The sequence below is a fragment of the Lemur catta genome, chromosome 6 (genome assembly GCF_020740605.2).
Source record: "Lemur catta isolate mLemCat1 chromosome 6, mLemCat1.pri, whole genome shotgun sequence".
NCBI classification, from domain to species: Eukaryota; Metazoa; Chordata; class Mammalia; order Primates; family Lemuridae; genus Lemur; species Lemur catta.
In genome coordinates this window covers 6041464-6063992 of record NC_059133.1, presented here as the reverse complement: position 1 = coordinate 6063992, position 22529 = coordinate 6041464, and the positions used below count along the sequence as shown (strand labels likewise).

The 22529-nt window shown below is 55.1% G+C and overlaps 2 protein-coding genes across 2 annotated transcripts; one reads left to right on the top strand and one right to left on the bottom strand.

The window, feature by feature from the left end:
• The first annotated feature begins 3225 nt into the window (after window positions 1-3225).
• Window positions 3226-13826, top strand: SERHL2 (serine hydrolase like 2). Its single transcript, XM_045554753.1, has 12 exons — window positions 3226-3316; window positions 4181-4330; window positions 4412-4525; window positions 4844-4885; window positions 5320-5339; window positions 5736-5810; window positions 7172-7281; window positions 8082-8158; window positions 10650-10684; window positions 11497-11579; window positions 12615-12711; window positions 13650-13826. Exons 1-12 carry the CDS (start codon window positions 3313-3315, stop codon window positions 13788-13790), a joined length of 948 nt encoding a protein of 315 aa, XP_045410709.1. The 5' UTR covers window positions 3226-3312; the 3' UTR covers window positions 13791-13826.
• A 432-nt stretch (window positions 13827-14258) lies between these two features.
• On the bottom strand, window positions 14259-20911 carry RRP7A (ribosomal RNA processing 7 homolog A). The gene is made up of 7 exons (XM_045554752.1): window positions 20809-20911; window positions 19157-19299; window positions 18018-18143; window positions 17192-17309; window positions 16696-16793; window positions 16068-16266; window positions 14259-14850 (listed from the first exon to the last, which is right to left on the bottom strand). Exons 1-7 carry the CDS (start codon window positions 20879-20881, stop codon window positions 14765-14767), a joined length of 843 nt encoding a protein of 280 aa, XP_045410708.1. The 5' UTR covers window positions 20882-20911; the 3' UTR covers window positions 14259-14764.
• Window positions 20912-22529: the final 1618 nt, after the last annotated feature.

Sequence of the window (22529 nt, the reverse complement as noted above, 5' to 3'; positions counted from 1 at the left end):
AGGAGAAGGCAGGTGACAGGTGGAGGCACTGCCACGGTATTCTAGGTGGGCGATGGGAGTGGCTCTGACTGGCTGGCGGCAGCAGGGATGAGGAGTAGACAGATTCTGATTTTAACACAGAGACAAGAGCGTCTGGTGACAAACCTGCTCTCAGGTGAAAGAGGAGGAAGAAAGGGTGACACTACGGGTCTTGGTCTGGGCGACTGGGAATGGAGCTGCCATCAGCTGAGAGGCGAAGACACAGAGGGCAGGGAGCCTGAAGGCCAGATGAGGTGTGTGGACCGGATGTGCCAAGCCTGCCATGGATGTGTACTCAGGGATGTCACAAAGACAGCTGGGCACAGGACTTGGTGTCCAGGGCAGAGGTTCTGGCCAGAGATACAAATGTGGGAGCTATCAGGCATCTGTGATGCTCAAAGCCGTGAGAAAGAGCTGCCAAAGCAGATAAAAGGTAAATTTTTTTTTTTTTTTTTTGAGACAGAGTCTCACTCTGTTGCCCGGGCTAGAGTGAGTGTGGTGGCGTCAGCCTAGCTCACAGCAACCTCAAACTCCTGGGCTTAAGCGATCCTACTGCCTCAGCCTCCCGAGTAGCTGGGACTACAGGCATGCACCACCATGCCCGGCTAATTTTTTCTATATATATTTTTTAGTTGGCCAGATAATTTCTTTCTATTTTTAGTAGAGATGGGGGGTCTCACTCTTGCTCAGGCTGGTCTCGAACTCCTGACCTCGAGCGATCCACCCGCCTCGGCCTCCCAGAGTGCTAGGATTACAGGCGTGAGCCACCTCACCCGGCCCAATTTTTTAAATTAGTTTCTGGTTCATGCAGAAATGTTAATTTCACCAAAAGAAAGAGAAGGTTGTGAATATATGCGTTAGGCGTTTGCAGAAAATCAAGTTATCACATATAAATTTAGTACAAGCTATAAAGAAATAGATGATACTTTGAGCTCTTAGTCAGGTTCCCTTGAACCTATTCTTAGTAGTATTTAAAAAGTGTCTGGCCGGGCACGGTGGCTTATGCCTGTAATCCTAGCACTCTGGGAGGCCAAGGTGGGAGGATTGCTCAAGGTCAGGAGTTTGAGACCAGCCTGAGCAAGAGCGAGACCCCGTCTCTACTAAAAAAAAAAAAAAAAAAAAAAAAAAACAGAAAGAAATTAGCTGGACAACTAAAAATATATATAGAAAAAATTAGCCAGGCATGGTGGCGCATGCCTGTAGTCCCAGCTACTCAGGAGGCTGAGGCAGGAGGATTGCTCGAGCCCAGGAGTTTGAGGTTGCTGTGAGCTAGGCTAACACCATGGCACTCTAGCCAGGGCAACAGAGTGAGACTCTGTCTCAAAAAAAAAAAAGTGTCGGCTGGGTGTCTTGGTGCACACCTGTAATCCCCGAGGCAGAAAGATCACTTGAAGCCAGTTCAAGACCAGCCTGGGCAACATAGTGAGACTCTGTCTCTGCAAAAAAAAAAAAAGTGTAAAAACATGTAGCATCTTAGATTGTCTTAGCTGCTAGGGTTACTTGTCTACTTTATTCAGCTTAGAATTATGCTAGCCTTTGAAAAGAAAACAAAAAAGAATTATGCTAGCCTCTCAAAATGACCAAAAATTTTGCAAACATTTTTGACATTGAATCAGGGAAGATACATATAATCTATTTTAAGATAAAAGGTTGGATCTGAATATGTTATTAGATATGATAATCTATTTCAGAATTCTCATCAGTGTCGCACTTAATAGTTTACACTCACAATCTCATTTGTTGCTGAAAACATCCACCAGTGAGTAGGACAGTGTTGTTCACGAGTAATAAGGAGGAACACATTCCAGGTCACTGGGTACCTGACCCACTTTCCTGGGCACTGGGCATGAAGCCCCAGGAATCCAGGACCTGCCTGCAGTCTCAGAAGTCTCTGGGCCCAGTTCTTGTTCTGCTTCCTACAGTCCTTTCCAGCTAAAAAGGAGAAAGGCCAGGCTCAGTGGGTCTTGCCTGTAATCCCAGCACTTTGGGAGGCCAAGCTGGGAGGATAGCTTGAGGCCAGGAGTTCAAGACCAGCCTGGGCAACAGAGAGAGACCTCCAAATCTACAAAAACTTAAAAATTAACTGGGCGTGGTAGTGCACACCTGTATCCTAGCTATTCAGGTGCCTGAGGCAGGAGGATCGCTTGAGCCCAGGAGTTTGGGTTGCTGTGAGCTAGGCTGATGCCACAGCACTCTAGCCCGGGCAACAGAGTTGAGACTCTGCCTCAAAAAAAAAAAAAAAAAAAAAAAGACAAGCCTGGGCAACATAGTGAGACCTGATCTCACTATGAAAAAAAAAAAAAAAATTAGCCAGGCATGGTGGCCCATACCTGTAGTGCCAGCTACTGGCTGACCTGAGAGAGGAAGATCGCTTGAGCCCAGGAATTCAAAGCTGCGGTGAGCTACAATCACACCACTGCACTCTAGCCTGAGTGACAGAGCCAGACCCTGTCTTAAGAAAAAAAAAAAAATTAAATACGTACAACTCAGTAAGAATGAAAATACATCATGTCAAGTTATATGGAACACAACTAAAATTTTTTAGAAATCTAAAGTGTTAAATACATGTATTGGAAACAAATTTTTTTTAAAAAAATGAAAGCAAATTGGGTCAGAGCAAAAAAGGCTTGTTAATGACTGTACACTTCAGTGTACAACACACATGCGAGCCCCTCATGTATGTAATTGAATCTAAACTATAAACCAAGGCCAGGAGCCTTGATGTTTGGAGTTAGCAGATTCATGCACCAAATCCTACAACTATGAGGTTTCAGTCTGAACAAACATCCTCTTCATGACTTGGGGTTCATGATCCCTTCCAGAGGGGATGACGTTGTTTGTAATCCCTCCTCACTTCGGGGGGCTTCCTCCACGCCCCCAATTTATACATTCATCCGTTCACCTGTCCAACAGCTATGAAGACTGGTTTGTGCCCGGCGCTGCTGAGGACCCCAGGGCACGGTAGGGACACGGGGGATGCAGGCTTAAGGACGCCATTAAAACCATTAAACAGACTCACCCCACCTTTAGCTCTGCGGGCGGGCAAGCGAGGACCCAGGGGACGCCCAGCTGTGGCTGCTCCTCGGCCTCGGCTGGCTCCCGGGCCGCGCGGGCTGGGGGCGGCCACCGCCAAACAGAGCCGCCTCCGCTCCCCAGGCGCGCTGCCCCGCCTCCGCCGGCGGGCATGGGCGGGCGGGACAGGCCGGGCCGGCGGGGCAGGACTCGGCACTGTGATTTTCTCTTCCCGTGACCTCGGCGCCGGAGTGACACCCGCGCGTCCGCCGGACCAGAGCAATGGGTAAAGACGCCCCATCGGGGCCCCTTAGGCCCGAGTGGGACTTGAGGAGGCCAGGCGCGAGCACCGCCTGCCCACCCACCTACTGGGGACCGTGGAGGAGGGGGCGGGACGCGGGGGAGGGGTCGCTGACCGCGCCGCCCTACTGGGTGTCCCGGCTCCTCCATCCGCAGTCCCGGAGGCCGGCAGAGCCGGAGCGGCCGGACAGTGGGGCCCCAGGATGCAGCCGCACGTGTCTCTCGGGGTCCCGGGAGCCCCCAGGCCGGAGGCCGCGTGCTGTGGGCGCTGGGCGCTGGGGCCCGAAGGGGTGCCGCCTACTCTAAGTCCTCAGTCCGCCGGGTCCTTGTGTGACCCTGGGCACTTATTACACCTCCCAGGGCCTCAGCTTCCTGCCGGGTGAAGTGAGGATGGCATACTGGGGCAGAGGGGAGCTAGCCTCTGTGGACTGCTCAGCACCCCTGCTGGCCCTAGTGAAGGCTTAGAAAATTAGCTGTTGTTATTCTGTTCACTCTGGTTTTACAAAGAAGGAAACTGAGGCTCAAGAGGTTTCTGTAAGTTGCCCAAGTTCACACAGCCAGCAAGTGTCTGGGTCCATGCCTGGCCAACCCCCTTCAGCACATTCTAGAAAGTTCTGCTCAAATGAGGTGCATCCTGTGAGGCCTGCCCCAAAGTTTTCCTCACCCAGTTCATCTTTCTGTCCTCTGGATGTCCCCACAGCCACGCCTGGCTCTCTCTCCTCCTAACCCTCTAGGGGCAGCTCAGGGGTGTGAGCCCCTCTGGGGAGCTCTGATGCATGTGGGGGCTGAGTGAAGTGCCAGCTCCAAGAATGGATGAGTGAGGCAATGAATGACTGGCTCTGTCTTTCAGGCCTGCTCTCAGAGCTGAAGCTGGCTGTGCCCTGGGGCCACATCGCCGCCAAAACCTGGGGCTTCCCTCAGGGCCCCCCAGTTCTCTGCCTGCACGGCTGGCTGGACAATGCCAACTCCTTCAACAGACTCATCCCTCTTCTCCCGCAAGGTGGGGCTGGGGCTGAAGGGGGCTGAGGAGGGCAGGAGACGGCTGGTGTAGACACCTCCTGTCCACTTCTCTCTGTTTCAGACTTCCATTATGTTGCCATGGATTTTGGAGGTCATGGGCTGTCGTCCCATTACAGCCCAGGTTTCCCATATTACCACCACAACTTTGTGTGTGAGGTCCGAAGAGTCGTGGAAAGTAAGAGGCAGTGTCCGGGGGGGGGGGGGCGGGCTCTGGGACATCCCCTCTTACCGTTGGAGGGGGTGTGGTATCCAGGAAGCAGCCTTGGCTTGGGGTAGGGCTCTGGGGTCTGACCCCAGTTCTGCCAGCAAGTCATGGGTGGCTTTGGGAAAATTGAAGAGCTCACTTCCTCTTGTGGGTCCCCCCTGCAGTGGAGCTGGGGCCCCCTAAGCTGGTCTTCTGGGTGGGTACCCTGATTTCCCGAGCCCAGAACTGTAGGAGAGAGGGCGGCTGAGGCTGAGCCCATCCGGACCTCCTGGCTCCTTGTGTTTGCAGCCATGAAATGGAATCGCTTTTCCATCATGGGCCACAGTTTCGGTGAGTACACCTTGGCCAGATGCTGGGCAGTGGTGGTGGAGCTGTGGGGGAGGGAGAGGGGTTGGTACGCTGGCACCTTCCCCTGTGCCTCTGAGAACCACAGGGAGAGATGGAAAGGTCAGTGAGGTAGTGACCTTTGAGCACTGTGCTCTCTGACCTCAGGCCTCTACCCTGAGGGACAGATGGCCCTAAGGTGGCTGCATTCCACAAGTGAAATGTGGCCTGTTGAGTGGTCAGGGCTGATGGAGGGGCCATTATGGCCCAGGGGAGGGAACTCTTGAGTTTAACAGCAGTAAGGAGCCCCCACCCACTGATGGGAAGCAGCTGGGTCTCTAGCCTGGGGGGTGGGCAGCCCCTGGGAAGAAGCTTTAGGAATAGTTTTATAGCTGGGGAGGGAGTGAGGGTATGTCATCAACTGCTTCTTTGTCCCCCAGGTGGCACTGTGGCTGGAATGGTGAGTAGATGGCCTTGCCTGGCCACCTGGGGGCTCCTGTAGCTGGAGTAGGGAGAGCAGAGGAGGAGGGGAGTTACCTGGGACAAGCGGCGCCTCCTCACATCGCAGCAGTTCACCGGCGGGGGAGGTGGTGCGGACAGTGGAGATGCCCCCACCCCGTCACAGAGCACCCTGGAGTGCAGCCATCGCCAGGGCCTGGAGCTCGGTTCGGGCTGCAGACCTGGGGGCAGGGGAGGCACACTGAAGGAGTAGAAGATTTTCCTGTTGGCCTCTTGGTCAGCACTCTGCCCCCAGCCCGAAAGATGTTTCAGGAAACGCCAGGGTCTCCTGAACAAAGTGTGTGTGCCTTTCTGTCTTCCTGCCCTGCTCATTCTCCCTTTTGGTGTCACATTGTAGTTTTCCTGTATATTCCCTGAGATGGTGGATAAACTTATCCTGCTGGACTCGGTGCCATTTATCGTGGACTCCAACGTGAGAAGGGGGCTCTCGTGCATGCTGGCATCTCCTTCAGGGGACACTGGGGAGGCAGGAGGAGGTGGTAGAGGGTAGATGGGGGGTCCTGGGGACCCCGCAGAGGACAGTGTTCTGCTGCTTTATACCCCTAGAAGGGGTCAAGAGAAGGGGTTCAGGGTCCCTTGGAAACTGTGTGGCCCGGGATCTGCAGAGTGCCAGGTGGATTGTGTAGTGGCAGGCAGTGGCGGGGGGCAGTGAGCAGTGGGTGGAGGAACCTCTAGGGGCACACAGCCTGGCAAGCCCACTGCAGTCACACCTGGTCAGATGTCTCTGTGCTAGGTACACAGTGCACAATCGCACACAGCAGCCCAGAGTGTGGACTGATGGGAGAATTACTGACCTCTCTGGCCACCACTACCAATAACAACCAGTACTGTCTGTGCATCTGAGTCCTCTCTTCGTTATTTACCTGCTCTGTGACCCTGGGAAAGTCACTTTGCTTCTCTGGGCCTCAGTTTCTTTACCTGTAACGTGAGAGGTTGGATGTGATGACCTGGGAGGTCTCCTGCCAGCTCTGACATCTTGTCATTAAGCCTCTCAGCTATGACACAGCTCTCTCATCAGTTTCAGTTTTCTTGTCCATAAGATGACCACCAATTCCAAAAGGACTAGAACCCTATCTGTCTTTTTATCACCACACTCCAATCCTGGCATGTAGTAAGTGCTCAATAAATGTGCGTTGCACGAGCAGATAGCTCAGCTAGCTCACCGGGTCATCGTAGGGATCCAGCTCAGACTGCAGGTGGCCGACACTCTCCCTCCTTTCTGTGTTTCACCACTGAGCCGGCAAGCACTGGACCCCCAGGGCTTCCTCCTGGGCCAGTCTGGGGAGCATTTGGTCCTCTCTGTCTTCCATTCTCAGGGGTGGGGGTGGATGGGAGCTGACTGCCCGCTGCACCCCAGGCCGTGGACTTGCAGACAGGGCCAGGCTGTTCCCACAGAGTGAGCCACACCGTTGGGGGCTGGAAGCCCCAGAGCTGCACTCCCTGCTGCCATCCTGCTGCTCTGCCATCAGCAATGATGATATTAGTTGAACCAGATGAAATCGCCAACCCCTGACGGTGCCTGACCTAATGGCATACCTTGGCAAGACACTTGGCAGCTGACAGAAATCTCCTTTCCTCTCCAACATCCAGCCTGGTCCCTACTGTTGTCCCTGGCTGCAGGCCGAGCTGGGCTAGCTATGCCCAGAGGCCTTGCTCAGAGTCGCAGGGCTGATCCTGTGCCACCCTTTGCTGAGAGCAGAGGGCGGAGTGGGGCAGGCTGGGGCCCTTGTCTGCAGCCCCAGCCTGCCCAGCCAGCCCATGGCAAACCCTTAGGAAATGGAGAACCTGGTGACCTACAAGAGGAGAGCCATAGAGCACGTGCTGCAGGTGGAGGCCTTGCAGAAGCCCCCGAGCGTGGTCAGCCTGAAGGAGATGATACAGGGGTGGGTGCTCAGCAAAGGGGTGGGGAGGGAGGGAGGGCCAGGGGCCGCAGGAGCCAGGGGAGGAAGCCCTGGGAGACACCGAGAAGCTGCTTTCTCCTACGTGCCTGCCAAGCCTGTCCCTGCCTGTGGTCACGCCAAGCACAGGCTCCCTAGCCAGTCTTTAGCCACCCCAGCAGGGACTTCATCTGCCTTTCCCTCCGCCTCTCTCAACAGCCATGCCCTTCGCTTCCAGCGCCCCTCTCCACACCTCACACCCCTTCCTCTCCCTGAAAGCGTGCACATATATGCACGCGCACACATGCACGAGCACACGCTCCCCTTCCACACTGCCTCTCCCCATGGGACTTCATCCTGCAGCGCCCTCTACCTGGCATTCTCCCCTGCACCTCGCCAACTTCCCCTCTCCTCCCTGGAGCCCCGCTGGCTGGCACTCCCTCCAGAAGCCCGCCCCAACTCCTCCAGCTGAGCTGCCCCTCCGTGCCCTGGAGGTGACTGTACCTCCATTAAGAGCCTACTGACTCCCCAGTTTCCTGGTGCCTGTGAGCCCCACAACCCCACCGTGGCTGTCCTGGTTATGTCTGTGTGTCCTGCATCTGACAGCGTACCCAGTAGGGCAGGGCTCCATAAATGTTTGCTGTCTAGAGTAGAAACATACACATGCACCCCTGTTGTGAACATGTCATCCAGGTGCGGGGGACAGACATGCATCCTTTGGGGGTGACCTCCCTTTCACTGCCCTCCTCTTTTTCATCTGACCCCCACGGGCCCCAAGGCCCTCACTGTCCTTCTGTCTCCTGCAGGTTCATGAAGAACAGGCCCATGAATGAGGATTGTGCGGAGCTCATCCTGCAGAGAGGAACCACGAAGGTGGGCTCAGGTAAGTGTCTCTCTGTCCAAGGCCATTGCATGTCATCCCTGTTCTTACTGAGGAAGGATATCGAGCACTGGCGCTGGACCAGGCAGGACGCAGGGTGCTTCTCGCACAGCCTCTCCTTGAGTCCTCCTCGCGTCCCCCCAGCCCATTCCAAGTGGGAGACGCCGAGGCTGGGTGTGGCCCAGAGACCCAGCAAGGCCAGATGGCCAGGACACGTCCAGGAAAGCCACACTCTGTAGGGAGTTTGGTCTTCTGTCTTGGGACTAAATGGTGAATGTTGTGGCCATGCTCTGCTGGACCTGTTGGGTGGCTGCCAGTGCTGGAGGGAGGCTGCAAGGACGTCCCAAGGGGCTGAGTGACTTTGAAGGGGCTTTTTACCATGCACAGGTGGCATAGGTGGTACCTTGGCTTCAGGGCAGCCTCTGGCATGAGTGTTTTCTGCACTTTGTTTTCTAATACATTCATTCAGAAAACCGCTTCTGAGGGTCTGCGAGGCTGTGGGGGCTGCCAGTGAGCAGGTCCCTCTTACTGGGGCCAGGGCACCTCCAGGGCTACCATTCCCAAGTGGAAGTGCCACCTAAGAGTTGAGCAAAGAGGAGGCTGGGTGGGGACCCACATCCTAGGAGGAGACACAGGTGATGAACAGGTAAACAGACAACTCCGTGGGTGGACATTCCGCAGCATAACAAAGCAAATGCAAAGAGTGTTCTGGAAGGACCGTGGGAGCTGCTCTGAGAGGTGATCCGGGAAGCAGCTCCGTGGAGGCGGGGCAGAAGCTGGAGGGAGATGGTGGGGTGGGGGGGCACGTGCGTTAAACTGGGCCGAAAGACCTGGCTCTGACTCCCAGCTCTGCTAGCTGAGCCTCCCCTTCTAGACTCCCTGGTTGCTCAGGTCTCAGGATCTTGGTGCTCCTGAGCTGGTGGGATCAAGCGAGGTTGTGAAAGTGACTCCGGTTTATAAAGTGCCAAACAAGGCAGGGGTCAAAAGCCCACAGGCCTGTGCGGGCTGGGCCAGTTGTGGAGTTAATCCTGCTGCTGGGAGGGAGGCAGTACAGAGGGGTAGGGGCTTCGGGATGTCATGTGGGAATTCAGGTCCAGTGTGGCCAGGATTTCCAGTTGCTTTAGGAAACCTATATATTTTTAGGTATCGGGAACCAATCCAGAAATTGATAACACACTGTGAGGGTCTCATGCAATATCCCTATGGGCTGTTCTGGCCTTGGGCGGCCAGTTTGTGACCTGCTGGATCTTTGAACCTTGTCTTACCTCCCTGCAAACCCACCTTGTGGAGAGGGGAGGTTGAAGGCCTTGGGCCCAGGCTTCCTTGGTGTGCCCCGAGTAGATGGCTGGCCCAGAGGGGCCCCAGCACAGAAGTGGGCTAATCTGGAATGAGACACGCTCCCGATTAGGCCGGGGAATCCGATTAAGCCCAAGGTCACATGAAACGGTGAACAGGGTGCCCGTCTGTGGTGTCCTGGAACCCACCCAGAGGTAAATATCTGGGTATTCATTCAGTAAGCACTTGAGCACCTACTAAGTGGCAGGCACAGTTTGTGGTCCTGGGGACACAGCTGTGAAAAAGAGAGTCTAGACTTTGTCTTCAGGAAACGGAGGAGAGAGGCAGTAGACAAGTGAAGGTGGAAGGGGGAAGAAGTCGGAGGAGGAAGGGGGAAAAATCCGCCCCGCTGTGATGCTGGAGAAAGACTTGGAGGGAGAGAGGGAGCAGCCCTGCTTTTTTACTCACGTTGACGCCTGCAGCTCTAGTGCCCCCGGGTCCCCTGCTGGAGGGGTGCCCTCACAGCTCACTTCTCCCTGTCCCTCAATTCGGCAACTGCCAGCGTTTGCTGCGAGCCCCGAGCCGCAGGGTTTCTCTGTGCGCCTCCCAGGCCCCCCTGTGCGGCCGGTTGTTGAGGGGACGTTGCCCAGGAGAGGAGTTGCTGGGGGTTCAGCCTTCCGAGCCGAGGCCAGGTAGTTGTCCACCGTCAGAACTGTGGCAAAGAACCGAGTGTCACCTGAAGCTGAAGCTGGTGACCGCCCAGGCCTTGGGGCTCTGCTGATGTTTCTTTTTTCATTCATTTTCCCTTCAACAAGTGATGACACGGTTCTTAGTTACTTGCTACTTCCTGACGATTAAAGATCTGGATGAACATTTTAAGTTCCTCAGAGACAGAGCTTTCCGATGCCAGTTAGCCTGGTTGTTCCCGGCCTCATTCTGTGCTGCCCCTTTGGGGTGGCCAGTGAGGTGCCTGTATGGGCTGACTGGCGTGAGGCCAGGTGGCTGTGCCCAACTCTGCGTCTGCTGGGCCCCAGGGTGGGGAGTCCAGGGCTGGCTGAGGATGGCTGAGGACGTGCAGGTGGTTCTCACCAGGCCAGGTGGCCAAGTGGGAGAAACGGGCCTGGCTGGAAGGGCCCGGGGGTCCCCAGGGAAGTCAAGGTGCATCCCCTCACCCTGACAGAGGGCACTGAGGCCACTATCTTTGTGCTTCCACCTTCAGGTGTGATGCTGAACAGAGACCGGAGGGTCGCTTCGGTGAGTGCTGCTGTTTCTGGGTCCTTTCATGGTTGCCTGTTGGCCTCTGTTTTAAATTATATAGATAACATAACATACATAATGCATACATGCATAACAATACAAACATGACACGATCATTGTCATTTTAGCCATTGAAACACAGCTCCTTCTTCCCCACACCCCCAGGCAGCCTCCATTCTTTCTGTCTCTGAATTTGCCTATTGTAGGGGCCTTATAAAAGTGGAATCACAGTATTTGTTCTTCTGCGTCTGGCTTCTTTTAGTGATGTTTTCCAGGTCCATTCATGTTGTAGCATGGATTAGAGTTTAGGCTGAGCAGTATCACATTGTATGGATAAACCACATTTTCTTTATCCGTTGTCCGTTGACGGACACCTGGGTTGTTTCCGCCTCTGGCTATGGTGAATGATGCTGCTGTGAACACTGTTGTACAAGTGTGTTTCGTGAAAGGGCCACATGTGCAAAGCGACCCCCCAAAGCAGAAGGAGCTGAGAAGCCAAAGAATGAGGCAGACGAATCCAGTTTGTCAGTAAAAGGTGATATATTGGGGAACTTAGGGACAGAAGTGTGATCTTGGGTGGCAGCAAGACAGGTAGATCTCAGAGCCGCTGTCCCCAAGACCCGGGGCTTGTATACCATAGGGCAAGGGTGTACATGCTCCAGAAGGAAAGTGCAGGACAATGAAATATGCGTTCACAATAGCAGCAAGGTTGTCTTGGCTTAGTCAAGGAACTGGAAACCAAGTAGAAGTCCTGGAGGCGTTCCCAGGGTTGGGGTTAATGGGAAGTCACCATGGTTTCATCTCTGCAGCTGGAGAACTCCTTTGATTTCATCAGCAAGGAGCTGTTTGTGCACGCCATCCAGAAGCTGCAGGCCCACGTCCTGCTTCTCAAGTAAGTCTGGAGCCAGCACCCTTTGGTCACCCTGAGAGAGACCGTGTGCACCAGGAATCTCCAGGAGGGAGCCCTGGCGGGAGGCTCCCAGTTCTCCACAGAGCCACCACACTGCTGTGGCTTGGGATCTTTCTTGGGAAGCCCCCTGGCAGAGGGTCTACGGAAGGAGGAAGGTAAACAAGGGGAGAGCAAATCAGATAACAAGTAATGGTGACCACCTGGAGAAACCAGAACCTTCATACACTGTGGTGGGATTGCAAGATGGTGCAGTCGACAGCTTGTACACGGACCCTTATAGCAGCATTCTGTAATAGCCAAAAGGTGGGACAGCCCAGATGTCCACCAGTGGGCAAACAGATGGGCAAAATGTGGACAATCCACACATGGGCGATTTTGAAGCCACAGAAAGAAGTCCTGATGTGCTACAACATGGGGGAACTTTGAAACACTATGCCAGACACAAAGGTCTACATACTGCAAGTCCATTCACATCGAATTCCAGATGGGGCAATCCAGAGACAAAGTGGCTGTGCGAGGCTACAAGCAGGCAGGTGTGTGAAAGCTAGAGGTTCAAGGTTTCTTTAGGGGTGACGAAAATGTCCTATGATTGAGGTGATGGTTGCACAACCCTGAATATACTAAAAGCCATAAATTGCACACTTTCGCTTTCAAGGGGAGGATTGTACGGTAAATTGTATCTCAGTAGAGCTGCTTAAAAAACGAAAAAGCAAAGCAGGATTCAAGAGCCTGTTCAGATCCCAGCTCTGCCATTCAGTGGCTGTGACTGTGGACAAGTCCTGTAAGTCCCCAAGTCCCAGCAGGGTACATCTTAAGCACTTCGCCTGTGGCCAGTTGTGAGTGTGAGCTGGTGGTAAGTGACTGAATCTCAAATTAAATCTAAGCCCAAAGGGACCCAGCTGTAGGAAAGTCCGGGGTGGCCCTGGCTTGGTTTCTGAGGCCTGGAACTGAGGGTGGAAAAAGGGCACCGCTAGGAGGCAGTCCTAAGATGAACCCCAATTTCTTCTTGCTTTCCAGACCAACTGAAGGATTTTCTGACCTGAGAAGAGAGAACGACGCCAAGACAGAGGCCCTGCTCTTCATGATCGACATGCTGAAATCTGTCCTAAAAGAGGTAAGGTGCATGGGGCTCAGGTGGCTGGTGCCCAGGTGGTGTCAGGCCATTGTCACCCACTCTGGGCCCACTTCACCCATCTCTTCTCTTGCACTGGGACCCCTGGTCTGGTCCCAGGTTCCACTAGTGACCCCCGGGAGCTGTCAGGCTTTGCTCTCCGCTGTGGTCCCTGGAGAACAGGGATCCCAAGTAGTCAGCCTGCAGGAAACAGAGACCTCTACTGGCAGAATCTTTATTTTATTGCCCTCATGTGGCCCCCTGGACTGTGCACAACTCAGTGACCCAACTGCCAGGGGCAGTCCCATGTTTTAGAAGGTCCCAAGCCCAGAGATCACCTTGCTGCTTCCCACCCCCAACCGCCCCCCCACCTCCTGCTGTTCCCAGGACCTGCACCCACTGGGTGTGGCAGGCTGCAGGATTATGGGGGGGCTTGTGCTGTGACTGTGACCCCTCCCCCAGTTCCTGGCAGCGTCATCCACGAACACCTGACCCCGGGGCCTCGGCAGACATCCTTGCGTTGCCACAAAGGGAAGCCCTTCTGTGGCAGATCGGCCACAGGTCAGAGCCAAGACACGGGCTTCCCTGTCATGGCATTTTCTCCCGGGGCGGAAGCAAGTCTGGAAACTGCTCAGGCTCTATCACCGTAGCCTTTTTCAAGCAGAGCTCATCTGATTGTCAGGACCAGCAGTAACCTGCCTTCAGGTCCCTCCCTGTCCCAGCTGTGTCACCTGACTCAGCTGGCCCAGACCCTTGGAGTGGTCTCCAAGTCCCCAGAGTACTGTGAACTGAGGCCCAAGGAGCTTAGTGTAGGGAAATCTCACGCGGGGCACTCCTGACCTGCCAGCAGAGCCCTGTGGAGCTCCCCAGGCTCAGCTGGCCACGGGTGGGCAGTGCCACCTCCTGTCCTCACCTCACCACGTGCCCCCTCCCTTCCCCAGCAGTTGCAGTATGTGGAGGTCCCCGGCAGTCACTATATCCACATGGAGGAGCCCCAGCAGCTGGCTGGCATCATCAGCTCCTTTTTGCAGAGCAAGCATAAGACCACAGCCCAGGCCGGGCGCGGTGGCTCACGCCTGTAATCCCAGCACTCTGGGAGGCCGAGGCGGGTAGATCGCTCGAGGTCAGGAGTTCGAGAATAGCCTGAGCAAGAGTGAGACCTCGTCTCTACTAAAAATAGAAAGAAATTATCTGGCCAACTAAAAATATATATAGAAAAAATTAGCCGGGCATGGTGGCACGTGCCTGTAGTCCCAGCTACTCGGGAGGCTGAGGCAGTAGGATCGCTTAAGCCCAGGAGTTTGAGGTTGCTGTGAGCTAGGCTGACGCCATGGCACTCACTCTAGCCCGGGCAACACAGTGAGACTCTGTCTCAAAAAAAAGAAAAAAAAAAAAAAAAAAAAAAAAAGACCGCAGCCCAGCTGTAGCTCCTGGGGGGCTGCAGAGACCCAGAGCTCACCAGACTCAAGCTCCCAAGTCCCCCTGCAAGGCCAGGCATGGTGGGGATAGGCCAGCATGGGCTGGCAGGTAAGAGGACGGGTGCAAGATTCCAACTTTAACATCTGTGACTTTAAGAGGCAGACAGCGTCTGGAGTCGGGGTCATTTCTTTTGTGCTTACGAATCCCCAGTGAGCTGGCAGTGCCCACCTGGGCCTTTCCCTGCTGCCCAACTGGATGGAAAATAAAACTTGTATTCTCCATGCTTTGAGGCGGTTTCACTGCCAGCGGGGGCTGTTCCATTGAGGGGAAGGGGTGCACAGAGCAGATCAGAGCGTCTGGAGGCAGGACACAGAAGGAGCCGGTTTCCGAGGGCCAAGTCCTCCTGCTGGGCAGGCCTGGCCAGCGCTAGACCCAGAGTGCCAAAGCACAAGGACTGAGAGGGGTGACACTGTCCTTCACTCCCAGCCCATGCAGACTCTGAGACAGGGCTGGCGCCCGTTCCCAGAGCACAGCCTCCCCGGGTGTGCGCCGGCCCTGCCGGGGCCCATGCCCTCACTGGCCCCACAGCTCTGCCGGGCCACGACACTCTCCGTGGGGGGCCAGCGGCCAGTGCGGCTCAGTAGGGTCGGAACTTGCGTTGAGCGCGCATTAGTTCAATCCTCTGCTTGTCCTCCTCAAACTTCTTGCGCAGCTGTGCTAGATCTGGGGGCGCAAGACAGGGCAGGGTCAGGCATGCACTGCAGCTGGGAGCTGTGCCGGCTGCCCCCACTAGAAGGCGCCTGCTCGTGCCACCCGCCCCTCCCCCCAGTTCCCAGGAGGGGGCTCAGCACTGCCTCCCCCATCCCCCTCCCCTCTCTGCTCTGGGAACATGGTCTGGATCAGGCAGCACTCAACTGCGGGCCGAGTCAGAGGCAAGGCTGGCTGGCACGCTGGAGTCCAGAGATAGGACGGGCACCAGCGAGAAGAGCAGCAGCACAGAGAAGGCAAAGGCCCCTGCCCCACCCCACCCAGGGCGAAGAAAGAGGGCACTGCCCCCCCAGTCCTGACGGTGCTGACTGGAGGGGCCTTAGGAATTGGTAAAGGGACTCCACCCCCTGTGCCGTCGAGTTCAGAAGGTGACTCTGGGCACCAAGTGGCCCAGGCCAGCAGGTGGGTGGAAGGCTGACGGAGGCCCGGTGGGTGAAGCTGAGGGTCTACAGAGGACAAGAGCAAGGGCGCAGGTGCTGGAGGGGGGATGGGCAGAGCGGGGAGGGGCCATGAGGCAGCAACCGGGCAGGTGGTCAGGGCCTGCTGCAGAGCCCAGCTCACGCCCAGGCCAGGGCCAGCACCCTCTCCTGAGCCCCCCGGCAAGCAGGGACACCAGGTGGCAGGGCAGTGAGCTCAGCAGCAACAGCACCACCAAGAGGGCACAGGTGATCAGGTGCTTGGCCATGGGAGTGGCCATGCAGGGCCACCTGACACACACATTCTCACTCACACCCCCCACATTCACACCCCCCCCACACACTTGGCAGTGCCTTCTCTGTACCCACAGTGGGCTCCTGAGACCCACCCTCTGCGACTGGACACCTTGCACACTGGAGGCTGACAAGTTCCAGCACTAATTGCTCAGGGGGCCCAGAAGAGGACCCACCTCCAGGCCCTACATCCCAGGGGCCTCTCCAGGTGCTAATAACCCAGGGCCCCCACCCATTGGGCAATGCAACAGCCCCTGTGGGACAAGAGGACCAGCACATGGGGGTGCTGCCAGCCTGGGCCTCAGACCTGAGCCCGTCGGGAGGCCTGTGCCTAAGGACACTCTCCCCCCGACCCCCATCCCAGGCCCAGCACCCGCCCTCTGGAGCACTGGCCACAGGCCTCTCCATGGCTGGGCACCACGGGCAGTGGGGCTTGAGGACAGGAGCTGGGTGCTCTCTTACACTCCATCTTGGACTCTCGGTGCTGCCAGGCATAGAAGTTGAGCAGTTCCTTGCGGGCACGCTTCCGTCTCTCCCTCTCCAGCACCCGCAGGCTGGCTGCCTCCGTCCGGGGCAGCACAGGTCGCCGGCCCCGGCGGGTCACCTTCACCCAGCCCTCCTCGTCAGGGACTCCTTCCTCCTCCTTGGCTTTAGCCTCCTCCTGCCAGGAGCACGACCCTGCTGATGGGCAGGCTCCTTGGCCAGAGAGTGTACTCCTGGGCCCACCCCAGAGCCTCCACAGCAGCCCCTCCACACCCAGCCCTGCAGTCAGAACCACCCTGGGCATCCAAAGGTGCAGGCTGCCTCCCTGCTCTACCCCCCACCCTATAGCACAGTGTTGGGACCAAGCATGGGGGGGGTGGCAGAAGTGCGACATTGCCTCCTCCACCCCCTACAGACCATTTAGAGCCTAGATGTCACCCAGCCAGGTGGCCCAGGATTAGCAGGGAAAAAGGGAGCCTGGACTCTACAGGGTGACCAAGGACAGGCTGCCACCACCCCTCCCCCTTGGGAGCCACACCAGGACACCTGTGGTACCACCTTCCCCAGGCCACACAGATAAGCTGGGCCGTCCCTGTGGAGACCCTACCTCAGCTATCTTCTGGTCATATGCCTCCATGAACGTGTCCACTTCAGTCCTCAAGGCCTCGGGGTCAGGCACCGAGTCTGCATAGTCACTGATCCACTCTGAGGGAGAAAGGGGCCAGGGCAACTCGGTTCCTCAGGCCTGACACTTGGGCTCCACCCAGGGCCCACCCCAAGCCAGTCGGGATCTTCTTACTCAGAGCCACAGGGACTGGAGACTCGAGGCCCAGGGTGCAGGTGGTAAGGAAGACTCTAGCGGTAACAAGCTGGCCCTCACCTCTACCACCCTGCGTGTCGGTGCCACTCAGTGCCAAAGGCTCAGGCTAACATCTCTCTGATGTGTCCCAGACACAGCCCAGCGGCCCACTTGCTCAGGCCTCCCACACTGCTCTCAGGGACGGTGGGTGCAGCTCGTGACATTCACAGACGCTGTCCCTATAGAGCTTCCCACGAACCCAGGGCCCAAAACATAGGTGCCTGACACCAGTGGTGTTACTCACTATGAACGCCACTCTTCACAGGATGACTCTCTGTAGAGACCAGCAAAGGGCCCTTCAGGGTCAAGGCAGCTGACACTCCACCTGGCTTCTGGAATACCACATAGGCTACCTGGAACCCCTGGGAAGAGAGAGATGTCACAGTGTGGGGACCTCCACACCTGCCCTCAGCCTAACCGGTTGCTGGACCAGGGGACAGTAATGGGCTAACCAGAGGTCATCCCATAATCCAGGTGAGGGGCAGCCATACTCCTAGTTATCAACTTCTGCTAGAAGTGACACCTGTTCCTAGCTCCTCCCCCAGGAAGAGGAGACACATAGAAGGCCTTTCCTCCAGTTGTGGGATGGACACAGTGAAAAGTGGGGCCCACCCTGGGCCAGGTCAGGTTCATGGAAGCCAGACCTGGGGTGGACAGACAGATGTCACTGTGCCAGGAAGAGGTGTGGGCTCGAGGCCACAGGGAAATGTGGAAAGAACAGTGCTCCTGGAGATGAGGCCACCCAGCCCATGGAAGACTTTACCTCAGCAGGGAATCAGGTGAGGAGCTAGGGGAGGCCCTTGAGTGCAGCCAGCAGAGATGGCCCCAAGCTTTAACACAGGACAACGCAAAAAGCCAGGCAGGAAGTTAAAGGATGTGATAAATCCAGGAATGAATCAGAGGCTTGTCACCCTGACAGCCTCCCAAACCACACAGCAAGGACTAGCCCAGGACTGTACAGAATGCTCTCAAAGTCCCAAAACTGCCAACTCCTCCTCACACACTGGGGACATCACCCTAGCCCCACCCCACGCCCACATTCTAGCGGGATCCGGTACTTGGAGGCTTACTGGAACAGGCTTGGGGTGAAAAAACTTTGACTTTGGCTCCTTTGGGCTCTCAGCAAGGTCTGGCTTCTCCTGTAACTCCACAGACTGGACATGGCCGCAGGGGGACAGCAGGCGTGACAGGCTTTCCTACCACGGTACAAGGGAAGCAGAGTCAATGTCACAGGGCCTTTCCTCTGCCCTGGGTGGTGCTGCCAGAGGATGAGAGCCCTTGAAGGACTCGGAGCTCACGTCTGCCCAACCTGGAAAGCCTGGGCCCCATGTCCTCTGACCTGTTACCTCATAGACAACATGGAGGTTGACATTCCCACCTGACATACAAGACAGGTGGGGACATTTTTGGTGCTGTTCTGATTTTATATGACGACTAAGTTCCACTCCCTGAATCAGAAGTAGACAGTCAAATCTACACCACGAAGATCAGGACAGTGGCTGTCCTTGGTGCGTGAGGGACAAGAGGGGATTTCTGGGGAGTGCTGATGTTTCTCCATCTGGCTGCTGATTATACAAGTGTGTTCAGAGTTGTATACCCATGAGCCAGGCCCTTCTCTGCACATATGCTACACTTCAATAAAGGTTAAAAAATGACACCCTCTTATAGGAACTGGCTCATGGTAAAAAAAAAAAAAAAAAAAAAAAGACATCCTCTCTTCTGAACACTTCTTTCTAACTTTAGAAGAATTTTTTAGAAATTGTGATTTCATTTTTGAAAATAAACTCATCTAAAATCCAGCAATCCCTTAGTTTCTCTCTGTAAACTTACATAATAATATATTTTCTGCGAGAAAAATTAACAGATGTGTCTAGATGGTTGAATTAGAGGCAATTTTGATTTTCTTATACTTTTCCTATTTTTAAATTATGGACATGTATCACTTTTATAATCAAGAAAAAACTGGTAATTAAAACAATTTTGGGAGATATATATTAATGAAAAACCTTTGGGCTCCTCAGAATTATATATTTCTAAACATCTTTAAAAACATGTGCCAGTTTCCTGTCACAAGAGACAGAGGCAGCCCTCTTGACACTCTCCTCTAGGGGTCCCCTCAGCTGCTTCCATCTCACCACCAAAGACTGGGGGGGATGCCATGGGAGTCCCCCATCCCGAGCCCACAGTTCCCTTCCCAGACGCAGCTCACCTCTGTGCAGTATGGGGGCACATTGAGGACAAAAAGGGTGCGCTTCTGAGGCCAGGTGGACTTGGTGCCTTCTCGGACACTGTGTGCTCTCACATAGAGGTAATGAGAAGCCTGCTGTTTTTCAGAGAACTTGACTGGAATGGCTGGAAGGGAAAAGGGGGTGGGGAGGGACGGCCTGAGTAGTCAGATTCCGGCCAGCCAGGGCTGTGGCCAGCTAGGCATTCACACAACTGCCTTTGTAGTCCCATCCCTCAGTCCATCTGTCCATGAATCTATCCTTTGCTGAGCCCTCCCCCTTGGCAAAGCCTGTGCAGGCTATGAGAGTGAACAAATAGAGAATCTGCCCAGGAGGAGCTCCCAGGCTGGTGGGGAGAGTATGTATACAGGCAATTATCACAGAAGGGGAGCACAATGAGAGCGAAGCTCAAACCCGCTGCTCTTGGGGTAAACACCAAAATCCTAACCATGGCCAGAAGCCCCATGTGACCCATCCAGGCTGCCATTGTCGCCTCTTCTTGCATCCTCCTCCCCTATCCTTCCTTCCTCCAATGAGTCATGGCTTCACTGCTGTCCTTTCTACCTGCCACATCAACCTCTTCCCTCCCCACAAGCTTCAGGTTTTAGCTCTGGAGAGCCTTACATCGCCTCCATCCCTTTGTGCCAGATTAGACACACCTGGCTGTGCCTTCGTAGCTTCTCTAACAGTGTGTAAGTCTACACTGGAGGGATTCTCTGGTTAATTATTGGCATGCCCAGAAATTTTAATCCTCATAAGGCTAGGAACTGTTTCTTTTTTTCTATTTTTCTCACCACCTTCCTCAGAGTATAATGGGGAAACAGCTGCAGGCCCTGCACTCAGGAAGCTCACGTTGTAATAAAGGGAGAAAGCAATGAACAAGCAAACATACAACAAGCTTGTATCAAATGTGAAAGAAACGTACAGGGTGACAGGTGGCAGGCGGAGGCCTTCTTTCAATACATTATCAGAGAAGGCCTCTTTGAGGAAGCTACATTAAAGCTCAGACCAAATGACACAGTGCAACAGTCCAGCACAGAGCTGCTTGAGGAAGAGGGCGGGCGTAGCAAGTTCAAAAACCCTGAAGGTGGAAACAGCCATAGGTCAGCACGAGCCACAACACGTGGGCCATGTAGGTAAGAAGTCTGGTTACGTTTTAGGTGCTACCTTCTAAAGCCACTGGGCGGGGGAGGGGGTTATCGGCAAGCGTGTTAGGCATGATCTGATTTAAACCTGACTTCAGAAAAAACATTCCGGCAACTGGTGGAGAACTGAATGCAGGAGCAAGAATAAGGAGGGGAACCAAGTAAGAGGGCACATACAGCACTGGTGAGAGCTTATGGGGGCTGAACTAGGGACTGCAAATATATGATGAGAAGGGGATGGACTCACTTGGGCGAGGGGGTGTGGACGGAGACGACTCGCCCCGGGACAGTGTGGACAGACGAGAGAAGTGCGCTGCGTGGGTCCTTCGGTCCCCGCGGCCTCACGACCTGCCCCGCCCGGGGTCTGCGACCGCCGGGGCTCACACCCAACTGTGCGGCTGCTCCTGAGGGCCCCCGCCCACCGCCCACCCCCCATTCACCTTCCGGCGGTGCCTGGCAGTTCCCCAGCCCCGCGTCCCGGAGCCCCTCACCTGAGTAGCCCGGGGGGCTTGGGAATCCCTCCTCAGGGTCCCTTGCCGCACGCTTCCTCCTCCGCGCCACCATCTTGCCGACCGGAAGCGCGGTGGCCGCTGGGAGTTGTAGTTCATCTGTGGGAGAGTTCGCTTCCGTGACACCGGCGCCCCGTGGAGGCCCCGCCCTCCCGATTTCAGGCCTGCCTCCCAGGCCCCCGACACCCCAGGGCCCAACCTTCATTTGCTCAGAATAAAATCAGCGCTCGAATGTGGAAGTGAATGTCAGCCTTGGCCCAGGCCGTTCACGAGTACGAACTCAACTTTCCATCCCTCCACCCGTTCATTCATTCGTTCCTTCCACCAACGGCAGCGCATGCTGCAGGCACTGGCTGTCCTAAGCGCTAGAGGCTAGACGAGGTGAGGCAACACCCAGCCTTCCTGGAGTTCACCTTCCAATGAGGGGAGGAAACGATAAACACATAAGGAAGCATAATGTAATGCATGTGTTACTGGAAAGTGCCGAAGAGAAAAATGGAGGACGAGGCAATTTTAAATTAAATTAATTAAAGGAGATGTCACAATTTTAAATAAAGTCAAGGCCCCATTGAAGTGACATTTGAACAAATATTTGAAGGATGTGAGGTGTTTAGAGGGTGGGGAGGAGTATTCTGGGCAGAGGGAATGGCAAGTGCAAAGTCCCTGAGGTTGGAACCTGCCTTGTGGGGTAGAGAAATACCACGGAGGCCAGTGTGGCTGGAGCCCAGTGAGCCAGAGGGAGAATCAGTGAGGGGATCGGGGGCTTGGCCAATCCTATGGGTCTGGTAGACCACTGGAAGCACCTCAACTGTTCCTCTGAGTGATGGGGGCCGCTGTGGGATATTGAGCAGACAGGAGTGATGTATGTGTAAACAGTATCACTTTGGCTGCTGTATTGCAGTTAGACTGTGAGAAGGCAAGGGCAGCAGCAAGGAGGTGGTTTAGGATATAACTGCAGTAATTCAGAGGAAAAAGGATGGCTTGATCACCAGGGAACTGTCAGCAGAGGTGGTGCGAGGTGAGGGTTTCTGAGTACGTTTTGAAGAATTCCAATAGGATTTGCCAACACACTGGATGTACAACGTGAAGGAGAGAGAGGTCCAGGATGGCGCTAGCTCTGCTGTCTGAACAACTGAGAGGATGGTGTCTCCGTTTACTGACAAGGTGAGACTGCAGGAGAGGCTGGCTCAGGAGCTCGCTGAGGGCACGCTGAGATGCCTTGTCAACATCCCAGGGGAGATGCCAGGTGGGCAGATATGAGAGTGAACATCAGAGATACTTGGCCTGGGGAAATACACCTGGAGATGGCAACGTATAGGTGTTAGTGAGGGCTCTGAGAGACGGCACCATCACCGAGCAGGGTAGTGTCAACAGAGCAGGGAAGAAGCTCAACTACTCCATTTATTTGGCCTCCAAAGGTCCCCTCACACCATGTGCCCATTAGCCCTTGAACTATCTAGTACTCTTTTCCCAGTGCACTTACTTCTTGGAAATGGCTGTTGTGGAGGACTGGGGTATGGCTACTGCAAATATCTGCTGTGGCCTCACACGATTCTTCTCAAGGGGCCCCAGCCTCCGTCTGGTACAGTGACCCCTGGGTCTGAGGACAGGCTTAGGCCTGGAAGCTGGGTGAGGGGCTGGGATTTCCCACTAGCAGCTGGCATTGGCTTCCTGCTCGTTTTCGATCTTCCTTTGATTACAGC

Excerpts from the sequence above, each read along its gene's own strand:
- SERHL2 (XM_045554753.1), top strand. Across the intron at positions 7,282-8,081 it reads CTGAAGGAGATGATACAGGG|GTTCATGAAGAACAGGCCCA; the intron begins GTGGGTGCTCAG and ends TGTCTCCTGCAG. Across the intron at positions 12,712-13,649 it reads TGAAATCTGTCCTAAAAGAG|CAGTTGCAGTATGTGGAGGT; the intron begins GTAAGGTGCATG and ends TCCCTTCCCCAG.
- RRP7A (XM_045554752.1), bottom strand. The coding sequence starts at position 20,881 with ATGGTGGCGCGGAGGAGGAAGCGTGCGGCAAGGGACCCTGAGGAGGGA. Across the intron at positions 17,310-18,017 it reads TTCACCCCAAGCCTGTTCCA|GGGTTCCAGGTAGCCTATGT; the intron begins GTAAGCCTCCAA and ends CTCTCTTCCCAG. Across the intron at positions 16,267-16,695 it reads ATGACCAGAAGATAGCTGAG|GAGGAGGCTAAAGCCAAGGA; the intron begins GTAGGGTCTCCA and ends TGCTCCTGGCAG.